This window comes from Theobroma cacao, chromosome 2 (genome assembly GCF_000208745.1).
Source record: "Theobroma cacao cultivar B97-61/B2 chromosome 2, Criollo_cocoa_genome_V2, whole genome shotgun sequence".
NCBI lineage: Eukaryota > Viridiplantae > Streptophyta > Magnoliopsida > Malvales > Malvaceae > Theobroma > Theobroma cacao.
Window position 1 is genome coordinate 38,110,642 of NC_030851.1, and position 12,606 is coordinate 38,123,247.

The 12,606-nt window shown below is 30.7% G+C and overlaps 2 protein-coding genes across 2 annotated transcripts; both read left to right on the forward strand.

The window, feature by feature from the left end:
- On the forward strand, window positions 3,455-6,966 carry LOC18610043 (probable S-adenosylmethionine-dependent methyltransferase At5g38100). Its single transcript, XM_007045483.2, has 3 exons — window positions 3,455-3,592; window positions 5,643-6,302; window positions 6,628-6,966. The coding sequence occupies exons 1-3, from the start codon at window positions 3,455-3,457 to the stop codon at window positions 6,964-6,966; spliced, it is 1,137 nt and encodes a 378-aa protein (XP_007045545.2).
- Window positions 9,710-12,243, forward strand: LOC18610044 (probable S-adenosylmethionine-dependent methyltransferase At5g37970). Its single transcript, XM_007045484.2, has 3 exons — window positions 9,710-9,826; window positions 11,128-11,787; window positions 11,905-12,243. The coding sequence occupies exons 1-3, from the start codon at window positions 9,710-9,712 to the stop codon at window positions 12,241-12,243; spliced, it is 1,116 nt and encodes a 371-aa protein (XP_007045546.2).

Here is a 12,606-nt window from a genome sequence, read left to right on the forward strand (position 1 = left end):
GGGGGGCGGGGGGGCCAAAAAGTAAAGAATTTCGATTGAAAATTAAAATTTATTCAACACAAATCAGAAATCACACTGTTCACGTTATTCATGTTGTCCAGTTCAGCCCTACGTCAGCTAAAAAGAGCGAGCTATAGCTATAGCTAGAGGATTAATTTAAGATTTTTAAAGTATTAATTAGTGTTTGATACACCAATTGGATCGTTCCTTTGCGCCCTTGTCGTCTGTCTCCTTTCAAGAAATCAAGCGGGGCTTTTAGAAGACACAAAAAGTGTGTGCAAACTCCAACATGTTAACCCTAATGGGGTTTCAGGGTTTCCAGCTCATGAGTTGCCTCGTTTATCTCCAATATTTTCACTCTTATTTTAGTATATCCTTTTTTTCCTGTTTTGATTGTATCCTCGACAGATCAGTCCTGATCAGCTAGCTCAGCTAGACCTTGCAACTACCAGTAGTTATAATCATCCCTTTTTTTTTTCTCATCTTAGCCATGTGATCAGCTTATCGTGCATCCATCATGGCATTGGCTCAAAAGAGCTGCAGACCCAAAATTAGTATTAATAAATTTATATGAAAAATTAGACATTTTTAACTATGAAAACTGTCATTCTCCATTATAACTCTTTATGGAAATTTTGATACCTTTAATAATCAGATTTAATTGGCTTTTAGGGTTTCACGTATCATTTCGTATTATTTTTCGATGAGACTTTTATCTTAATAGTAACGAAGAAGTCTTAAAAATTCTAGATCCCAGCTATAAGTTAAAGTCATATTATGTGTGGATCTCATATAATTTCATGTTAAAATTGTGTATATATTAAAATTGTTAAATTGTAAGAAAAAACTACAAAATTTGAAAAAAATAATTCTGAACATATAGTTTGAATGAGAGATATAAAATCTTTACTCTTAAAATTTATATTATTGACACACACTGTTTTTATAGTTAATTATAATTATAATTCTTATTTATATACATAATTTAATTTCATAAAAATTACACTAATTTTTGTGAAAGATGACAAGTTGTAGCCTTGGGAGGACCTATATACCTAGCTAGTAGCTAGGTTGATAGGGAGTTTATTAAAAATATTGGCAGGAATAATGAAATGTTTTACAGTTGGTCTTATTCCTAAAGAACATGGGGGAGAGTTACAGATTGGTTGTGGCTTTCCTGTCGTATCACCAGAAAAATTCGAAGTTGAAAAAAAATATATGAATTAATTTTATAAGCAGCAAGCAAAATTAACTTTACGCATGCACCATAAAAGATTGGTGTCGATTTTCTACCACCAATTTTCTTTCTTATTTTATGAAGTAGATGCTTTCATTTAGAACCTTTTGTACTATTACCAATATTTTTTATAGCAAGGCTCGGAGCATTTGACCGAATGCTCTTTGCTTCTTGCTGTTTCATTGGTTTTTAGGGTATAAATTCTTCAATTACCTTTTTCCTTTCTCTATAAAGGGTGCTTTTTTCCCAGGTAAAAAGTTAGAAAACGAAAGGAATTTCTCAAAAAGCAACAAGAAAAAAAAAATTCAAATTAGAGTAACGAGAATGCTTTTTGCTTCCAATGGTCGGTCTCTCATTATGCAACAGTTCTATAGAGAAAATAAACCCCAACTTGAGACCAAACCAAACAACAACGACAAAGGAGAAGTACTTAGCAAATTGTTTTTTGAAAACCATTTGTGATTGAATTAATTGATGGCTGATATTTCCATGGATATCGATCAAGTTTCTAATCTTTGAATTATAGATAAAAAACTTGATATATCATAACTCTTTTAATCACAATGTATCACTATAAAAACTTCTCCTATCAACGTCGATCAGCATTTTTTAAATATTTATGAATTAAACTTACATTGTCTTATTTCGAAGGTTTTCATGTGATACTAACTCATCTTCTATATCAGTAATGAATTTAAAGACCTTTTCTAATGATCATAGAGAGAATTTTTTTTTCTTTTGGACTGAGGATCTGATGCTTTGCATAAATTTTTTTGTTCCAGGAAATTGGGTGCCTGCTCTAACTGATACAATATCTATAATTTGAAGAAATACAAACCATGCATTGCTTGGTACAAAGAAAGAAGATTATCATGTGATAGAAATATAAAACATATAGCTTTTATCTCTTTGGCCAAAACCCTAAGCTAAGGGTCTTTGCTAACTTGAGGTCGGAGAGTTGACTGTGTAATGGTATTGGACCATTGCCAGTAATGCAACAATTTATTAATATCTCACTACCAAGCTAGAATACAAGAAAATTTAGTAAAAGTTAATTGCAGAATTAGTTTTTTAGTTGTTGGTTGCATATGTTTGGGGTTGGACCTCAAGGAGTTTTCTTCTTTATAGCCCTCTTTCCATGGATTTAGATCTCCTCGATATAGCTTTTTGCAAAGAGAAAAAGTGCCATTAAGGAATTCCATAATGGCATTGAAATTTAATTGAAACCACCAAGTTTGACTTGTGATTGTTTGTTAACCCTTCTTTTGGTTGCTTTTGAATGTGACCACACATGCTTTTGTGGTTCAAAAAGAGTAGTTCGAGCATACACTATTATTAAGCCCGAGCCTCCTTATTTAGTTTCTTTACCCCCAAATTAACAACATTCTACCACTTCATAGCAATATGAAACCCTCACATATAATAATTATAACCATATTAATCTTTTACCAAAATGTTCAAATTGTACAATTTTTCGAATTTTTTCATCATAATGTTGAATTAAAATAACGATTCCAAAGTGGGTCTTACTGTGGTTGCACAATGGTGAATCTCAAATACAATTAGTGAACTAAGTAAAAGTGTTTTCAATAAATTCCTACTAATTTTGCAATTTAATTATAATTTCTATATATATTAAATTAAAATAAACACCACAAAATTGATTCTTTGAATTTTATGATTTTTTAGATAATAGTCTAGGTATATGAACATTCATCAATTAATTTGCTAATGAATTTACACTAGGATTTATATATTTATGAATTAATGAAAAGAAATTTATTTACACTTAATTTAATTCCATACCTATATACTAATGTAAATATATTTCAAAAATCAAAAGTATGAGAATTATAAGTTGAAAGAATCAAGTGAGAAAGAACAAATTAATTAAATAAAAAATTTACAAGCATATATGAAAGTGTAATGATCAACATCGGGTACTGTCCCTAATAGTTTTAATCTTTCTTAGGGGGTTGAGATCTAAGGATTGAATCAATTCCCCTACATCCTCATATACTTTTAAAAAAAAGAATCTATATATATAGCCTTTATAGCAGATAACATACAATAATTTAAAAAAAGAAAAGAAAACAATATAGTATGCATTCCTCCATGATGCTAGACTGCTAACATGGTTGGGTACCATGGCATTCATGCTTCTATATACTCAGCATTAAACCTTGTTCCATCATCAGTGCTCTCTACAAAACAGCCATGGCAAAGGTAGCACATGATCCATCCTCACTCATCGACGGCGGGGAAACCATAAGAGTAAGACCAGTTCCAGATTCATCACTCCATGTGAACGGTGGAGATGACGCTTACAGCTACACCAGGAACTCCTACTATCAGGTATATAATTAATATACCTCTCCTTCTGTTCCTTGATGTATTAATTTTCACCATATTTCAACAAATCCATGAACGAAACATCATGCGAGCATATTCCATGCATAACCAGCTGCTGCTCTGAAATTATATAACCTGTCTTCATTTACCCAGGTTGTGTCTTGAACAACATCTCTGTTTTCTCTGCACTTTTGTTGTTTATGCGACTATAGAGGTGGATCTATGTGATAAAACTTTAAAAAACGAAACTACTTTCTGAAGAAAATGTGGTCGGAATTGGGCTAGTGATTGCTTGGTTGCTTAATGCAAGAGTTGACTCCTTTGGAGAAGGAAACCAAGCGGTTGGCCAGTTTAATGCAAAGATTCTTTCTCATGCCGATTACGGCCTAGCTATATACCCTATGTGTTAATATTCTATGCTAATATATACAACTAAAGTCTAGAACCCTACACACACTTCAATTTTCCCTTTTCTTGGACCACTATATCTTTGTTTATACCAATCAAATGCAATTTTTTTTATTTTTAATTTTTGCATATATATATATATATATATATGCATACACACATATATATATTAGTATTTTATGATTTCAATTTATGTAAACAATTACACTAATTACATATTACCACTTTCTTCATATTTTACAAGTTTGAAATTTCTTTCATATAATTTTCTGTTATGAACAATAATAAACAATTACATATTACCATTATGCAAATCATTTTTATTCAAATTGTATAGATAGATCATTTCAGTTTAATTAATTGGTCATCGAAAGATGATATCTATATAATATATTGTCTAATAATTACTTTGTAAATTGACATTCTCGATAAAATTTTCAAATATGATTTCTTTATATTTTTAAATTCTAATTGCTTAATTTTTTTTTAAAAAAAGTTCTTTAAAAACTTTGAATATAGTAATGTCAAATACTTATTTTTTTTAGATTTGATTTAATAAAATACTTAAATTGATAAAATTAAAGCAGAAAAGTTGTTTCTCATAGCAGATTGGACTTCAAACATGAACATGAAGAGCTAAAATGAAGGAATGAAGAAGAGAAATTGAATCTCATTGTTCATTAGTAGAATCCTTTATAAATAGACTTCAGCTATATTACAAGAAGTCACTCTCTCCTATTCCATAAGACCTAATCTCCTTTCCTCAAGATTTTTGAACTTGAGATCTTTATATTGAAAGTTCAAAGTTCTAAATATTGGAGCTGTCCTTTGTTTTAATACTTAATTAATTAAGTTGAAAAAGAGTAACTATTTATCAATTATATATGGAAGTCTTCAAGGAGATACTTGATGGTTAGAACTTGCTAAGATCTTGCATCTTTTGAGAAAGGGGAGTGAGATTTATGGGATGGGAGAGCTAGTGTTATTTTTGTAATCCAAGTCCGATGGGTTTTCACATTTAAAAAAAGTATAAAGTATTAAATTCTCGAATTTGATTTAAATGGGCAATACCTTATTTCATTTAATAAAGCTATGAAAATTGAATTCTAATATGATTAAATTCAACTACAAAATAATGATATATATGTGGTATCCAAAGATTAGTAATAAAAACAAAAATATAAAATTTTTGTAATAATAAATAGTGTGGATATGAAGGATTTTAAAATTTTTATAACCACTTCTTTAGGGAGATATGTGACTTCTAATTATTGAATTAAGATGAATTCTATTAATTATATATATATAGACTTGTTCATTAATAATGAATTTTATGTATGCGAAACATGATAATGAGTGTATTGAAACGTAATCAATAAAAAGTAACATAAGAAAGCAGTATTATTCAAACATACCTCAGCCAATGGAAAAAGAAAATTATTTGCATCATAAATGTAAAAAATATCATACACAACAATTAAAACCAAACGATTAGTTCTAAAACCAATTATAGTTATATGAAACATTGTCACCCAAATTAATATACGAGTATTAATACAGCATTCTTTTAGTAATACAGTCCTTCTTACTTTTCACAAAAATTTTTGTTGACTTTGATATAAAAAATGTGGGTCACAAATGGCAGAGACTAGCTGCAAATGTGGTTAAGGAAAAAATCAATGGAGCAATTACAATGAAGCTTGATGTGGAAAAGCATTCTTGTAGATCGAATACAATTTGTGTTGCAGATTTGGGATGTGCTGTTGGGCCAAATACCTTCGATGCAATGCAAGATATTCTGGAGTTCATTAAACAGAAGTACAAGCTTCAATGCCCCAAGTCTAAAATGCTTGAGTTCCTGGTGCTTTTCAACGATCAGCCCTCCAACGATTTCAATGCACTCTTCACGTCTTTCCCACAGGAAAGGCCATATTTTGCAGCCGGCGTGCCCGGTTCTTTCCATCGGCGATTATTTCCGGAATCCTCCATCCATTTTGTGCATTGTTCGTATGCACTCCATTGGCTTTCCAAATTGCCGCAAGAGTTGTTAGATAAGAATTCTCTTGCATGGAACAAGGGGAGGGTTCACTACACAAATGCCCCCGACGAAGTTGTCAAGGCTTATGCATCTCAATTTGCAAAGGACATGTTGGACTTTCTAGATGCTAGAGCAAAGGAGCTTGTGATTGGAGGGATGATGATCATGATCATGCCAGGTATGCCTGATGGGATGACTTATTGTCAGCTGGCAGCTAGTCTGATGTATGATTTTATGGCATCTTGCTTCATGGATATGGCAAATGAGGTAAGTTATCCAAGATATTAGTGATTAAAGCATTAAAGGCCTTTATATCTTCCATAAAACCATCTAATTTTTCTTCTCTCTTTTTGGCTTTTGGTACAAGAAAAAGATTTACAGGTCGAACCCAAGATCTTCACCCAAATCTCATCATATTTGTTAAATTTAATTAGAATCACCTGAAATTATAAAGATTGAGCTGAGTCTGGTGTCATACGTTAATTTAGAAAGAAGGCATAATTCAAATACCCTTTGCATCTTTCGAATATTAAATTGACCCCCCACCGAGAGGCAAAATCAAATACATGTGACCAACATTTTTCTAATACAGGGATTGATAAGTGAAGATCAGGTGGATTCCTTTAACTTGCCTATATATACCCCGTCTCCGGAGGAGATGACCGCTCTGGTAGCCAGAAATGGGCATTTTAGCATTGAGAGCTTGGAGTTAACCAACCCAGCTTCCTTGGTGGATGGTGCAGTCGACATAAATGCTTGGGTAATTCATGTAAGGGCAGCAATGGAGGGAATGTTGACCAAACACTTTACCGGCGACAGTATCGATGAAATGTTTGAACGGCTGACCCAAAAACTATTAAAGTTTTCCGAACAGGTGGAATCAGGATACAAGGAACGAACTCAGCTACTAGTTGTTTTAATACGAAAATGAGGGTTTAGTGATTCTATCTTACTGTTTCTTGCTAATTCTTCTATGTTAATGCTCCTTTTCTGTATCCTCCCAACCCACTTAATTTACTGGCTGTTTTACCTTCCAAAAAATAAAATAAAATAAATTTACTCGTTGTTTTGTTGTAATAATATATACAGTAGCTGCAACACTACCTCAGTTAAAATACAAAATTTTATTAAAAAAGTATTGAGCTTGAATCTTAATATATAATTATATATATATGAGATGAAAATTGTTTTTTTTTTGTAATTCAAGGTTTAATGAGTCATTCATATGTGTCAAAAGAAAAAACTTAAAACTCTGTTTCAATAAGATAAAGTGATTTTTAAGATTTATACAAAAGTCTAAGTTAATGATATGTTATTATTAATTTGAATTTAAGTTTTTGAAGTTATTTAGTTTAGACCTTAAACATTGTTACATCAGTGGTACTTGACCCAATTTGTTATATTATGAAGTTCACATTTTCAACTCATGCTTAGCATACTCATTTTTATTTTGGAAAGCAAAAATAAAAATTTCATTTCAGAACAGAGAAGAACCAGTGCTTACAAAGGCAAAAACCACAAGAATACAAAAAGTTGCGGTTAAGGAACCAATGCTTAACATACTCATTTTTGTAAATGGTAATTTTATTATGACATAATATCTAAAAAAATATATTTTAAAATTTTTTTTAAAATTATTTTTTATTAAGTTCAGTTAAACCTATATATCATGAGTCATTTAATGTTATAAAACAAATTGATGTATCATAATAAATAATTATGTGACATATTAACATAATCATGTGATATTTTTAATCTTACATTATTATTACGTCAAACGTGTTATGTTGATATATTATAATAAATAATAATATAATTATATAATATTTTTAAATTTCATATCATTATCATGTTAACATCATAGTAAATATAAAATGATAATTAACTAATTATTAATCATAATGATTTATTTAATTTAAAATAAAAAATAAAAATTAAATTAAACATAATAGCAAAATAAAAATTTATTTAAAATTTTTTAAATACTTTAACGAATTTTTAAAACATAACACCTTTTATTATTTAAAATAAAATAAAAAAACATAAAACATTAAATAAGCACAATGGAACGCAGCCTCTCTTATTCGTTCCAATGCAACTTTACTTTGTCTTTGGCGGAAGCCTCGCGTATTGTACAAGACAAGTGACAAATGATTTAATGTGTAGATACCCTTTCAAGTCAATCAAAGGAAGCTGGCTCGCTCTCCTAGCTACTACCATTTTAATAAATAATTTTAAAGATGGGCAAACCAGATCGCAAGGACCACAGCCAAGGTATGGGGCTCCCTTTTATTTAGTGAAATCAGTATCATGATTTTTGGCCGAAGATTAACGAAATATAAACTAATTCCATCTTTTCTTAATACAATATCATTTCTAATTAGCTAAATATGCATCTGACAACGAAATCGATCCATATCATATTGATGCCGTACAAATTGATTGGAAATATAATAATCTTAGGTCTCAATCCATGTATATTGTGGTCCTTAATTCGTTTTCTGTTTTTTGGCCCTTTTGATGAAAGGCGTGGTCCTTAACTCGTGATGCATGTATCATATGACAGTAATGAAGAAACACAATTTTTTATGCATGCATCATATGGGATGGAGTAAGCAGGAAATAGGATTAGTGAAGAAAATTAATTTCCTTTTTTTTTTTTAAAGAAATAGGAAAAGGAAAGGGAAAGGGAAAGGGAAAGATTATTCACCCAAGCAAAGTAGTCATATTCTTTGACATAATACCTTTTTTTTTCTTTTATTTTCTTCCTTTTCCCTCCTTCATGCATGCTGTTAGTCATCCTGTGTTGACCCGTATATGTCCCAAACGAAAGAAATCAGCCAAGTTAATTGGAATTAATTAAGCTGTTTGTTTTGTTGTATATTAGAGGGATCTCATATGTGTGCTTACAACCAAACATCTAATGATTCTAATGTAGTCTGTTAAATATTGTCTGTAATCAATGTAGTACAAAGGTCAATATGCCATCTAAAAGATAGATTAGTACAAAAGGGAATATTCATTTTTCTTTATATGTAAACCAAAACACCTCACTTAATATATGATTTAGAGTTCTCATAGTGGTAATCCACTTAATTAGTAGTCGAGGTACTTCATGCGTGCATGGCTAACCAACTAACTTAATTCGTTGTTAGCTTGGAATTTGGATGAGTATTATCAGCTTGATTTTATTAGTTTTACTCGTATAGTAATTTCACTTGTTTATCATATATAAAGAATGATAAATTTTATATCAATAGAGAATTCTCGAATTTATTCAATATTTGATTCAATGATAAATGTATGTATTTAAAAAATTAGATTTGAATTAATTTTTTTATACAAATCAGAAAAAGGTTCTTAATATTTTTTTAAAATTGAAAATGACATTAAGTTAAGCTTAAACTACCATATCCCTTTCATTTAGAGTCAGCTTGGACCCCTGATTTTAACATATATATAAATTATTTAATTTATTCGAAAATGACATTTCATGCCTCCAAAAACATTATGGCCAATACATTTCGCATGCATATATGATCTCACATATATACTCCTCTGCCTATATAAGTGCAAATTAAGTTTACTAATTGTAGTCACTAAGACTTGCTCTAGTGATCTAAAGAACACAGGAATTAATTAGTTCGTCTCAAAGAGACAACAAGAGAGGAGGGATGGCGACTATGGTGTCTAATTCACTTACAAAGAAGAGCGAACCAGCAGTGAATTCACCAACGCAGGTGATCGGTGGACATGGCATTGACAGCTACTCCAACAACTCCTCCTACCAGGTTTACAATTTAACCCATATTTGAAACGCAAAAGAAAGAAAGAAATTAACCTCTACGATCAATGTTCGAAATCTCATGATATTGATTACTCCCTTAAGTCTCTTTTCTGTTATTTTTCTTTAATTTTTACAAAAATTAAGATAAAAATTTTGATTTTAATATATATTATATTAAAATTTTAAATTTTTTTATGATATTGATGTTCAATATTTTTTATATGAAAAAGTAAAAAAAAAATCATGAAAAGTAAATTTGTAATATTAAAAATAAGAGTTGATGTCTGAAAAAGGAAAAGGACTTCAACGAGGGACATCTTAAAAAAGAAAGATGAATAAAGAAAAAGGAACAGAAGCAATAATGTATTGCATGTCCAAGTTAATTTGTCTATTCATATTCGTGTACACACACGAGATTCACGATTAATAATTAAATTTCATTCTGTTCTATTCCGCAAACTAATTAATATATAAAAGTATTTCAAAATTTAAATCCCTTCATCTTTTTCAATGAAAAAGGTAAAGTGACAACCTTAACTATCTTAGTAGTAAAGTGGGTGCTCGAGATTAATTGATTTTAAATTTTGGATAACTATTTATTTAGTTACTTAATTTTTAATTTTTTTTTATTTTTATCAATTAATTTTGAAAATCATGTTTTGGCCACTAATGTCTATAAAAATTGAAATTTTAATTACTCAACCCTTAAAAATTAAAACCTATATTATATAACTTTTTAAGTTAACTGAATTTGGCACGTGATATATCCATATCAATTCATTTGTCACGTGATAATACATCTACCACGTGCATTATCAACTCATTTGTCACGTGATAATACATCTACCACGTGCATTATCCTTGGGTAAGTCATGTGATCAAAGTTAGCAGACCTAAAATCATGTCAAATAATCGATAATTTTTAATAGTTGAATGATCAAAATATTAACATTTATAAATGTTGATGATCAAAATGTGCTTTTTTAAAATTAAGTAATCAAAAAATAAAAATTCTTGAAAAGTTAAGTGATTAAATTGGAGATTTATTCTGTAATTTTTAATTATGTTTGAGTTTCTTATGAGTTTTATCATGACTTATGGATGGTTTTTGCCTATATATATTGGTTCTCTTCTTTAGTGTATATTAGCAATAACATCTATAGCAAGAGTTTGACTATTTAATAAATTGGATTGTCTGCTAATAAACGTATTTTGTTAATATTTAGCTACTAGTAAATTATATAGTATTTGTTATTACAAAGAAAAAAAAATTAAATGAAGGGCCTATTTATACCCCATTTGCAGAAATTAGCAGCAAATGTTGTGAAGAAAAAGATTGAAGATGCAATTATGATGAAGCTAGATGTGGCATCCTTCTCTTCCACTTCCAACATAATTCGTCTTGCAGATTTCGGTTGTGGAGTTGGATCAAATACAATAACTGCTATGCATGATATACTAGAGTTTGTAAAGAAGAAGTATATGTCTCAGTGTCCTGCATCTCAAATGCCTGAATTCCAAGTGATTTTCAATGATCAATCCACCAATGATTTTAACACCCTCTTTACCTCTCTCCCGCAAGACAAGGAATACATGGTGGCTGGGGTGCCAGGTTCTTTCCATGACCAAGTGCTGCCCAAGTCATCTCTCCATTTAGCCCATTGTTCGTATTCACTGCATTGGCTCTCTAAGTTGCCGAAGGAATTGCAAGACAAGCATTCTCCTGCGTGGAACAAAGGCAGGATTCACTACACCAGTGCTCCGCAGGAGGTTTTAAATGCATATGCCACTCAGTTTGCTGAAGACTTGGACAATTTCTTGAATGCTAGAGCTCAAGAGATTGTATCAGGAGGAATGATGGTGATTGTTGGTTCAAGTATACCAGACGGGATGTCTTATTCTCAAGTTGTAAATGGTTTGATGTACAATTGCATGGGATCAATACTCATGGACATGGTGAAAACGGTACGTCTATTGCAATGGCAAACATATAAGATGACGAGTCATTAGCAAATTTTGGTATTCGTTTTCTTCTGATATTCCCCTGTTTCTAGTTCTTAAGAATTTGAAACTCTGTTACAGGGATCTATCAATGAAGCTGAACTTGATGCGTTCAACTTGCCTATATACGCTTGCCCTCCTGGAGAATTCACTGAGGGAGTGGAAAGAAACGGGTTGTTTACTGTAGAGGTGATAGAATTGATGAACCCTGCACCATGGCTGAAAGGTCCCATCGACATCCCTGTATTTGTGAAGCATGTGAGAGCTGCAATGGAGGGAATGTTCAGCAAGCATTTTTCCAGAGAGGATATTGATGAATTGTTCAATCAGCTTGTTCCAAGACTGTCACAGATTTCTCAGCAAATGAAATCATGTGACAGGGATGGCCTTCAGCTATTTGCCATACTAAAACGTAAATAGATTAAGATTCAAATGCTTGAAAGTCATGCTTGGATTTCGTAAATTTACTATTGCACTGTAATTGTCTTCAGAAGTAATGGAAGTGCAAATTTATTCTGTGTTTTTGGATCGACTGCATGTAGAAATGGGCGTATGTGGAGTAAGTGAACCTATTCATGAAGAAAATACATATTTTTTTAAATAATATTTTGATATATAATGAATAAATTCAAGAGAAAAGAGTGCATTCTAACTTTAAATATATGAAAAATAATATATTCATTTTATATAAAAAATAAAAAAATCTCATCTTTTTAAATCTAAGTCTATTTTCTTATTAGCCACTTATTTTCAAATGTAATATAAAAAAAAATACATTCTCTC

Excerpts from the sequence above, each read along its gene's own strand:
- LOC18610043 (XM_007045483.2), top strand. The coding sequence starts at position 3,455 with ATGGCAAAGGTAGCACATGATCCATCCTCACTCATCGACGGCGGGGAA. Across the intron at positions 3,593-5,642 it reads CCAGGAACTCCTACTATCAG|AGACTAGCTGCAAATGTGGT; the intron begins GTATATAATTAA and ends CACAAATGGCAG. Across the intron at positions 6,303-6,627 it reads TCATGGATATGGCAAATGAG|GGATTGATAAGTGAAGATCA; the intron begins GTAAGTTATCCA and ends TTTCTAATACAG.
- LOC18610044 (XM_007045484.2), top strand. The coding sequence starts at position 9,710 with ATGGCGACTATGGTGTCTAATTCACTTACAAAGAAGAGCGAACCAGCA. Across the intron at positions 9,827-11,127 it reads CCAACAACTCCTCCTACCAG|AAATTAGCAGCAAATGTTGT; the intron begins GTTTACAATTTA and ends CCCCATTTGCAG. Across the intron at positions 11,788-11,904 it reads TCATGGACATGGTGAAAACG|GGATCTATCAATGAAGCTGA; the intron begins GTACGTCTATTG and ends ACTCTGTTACAG.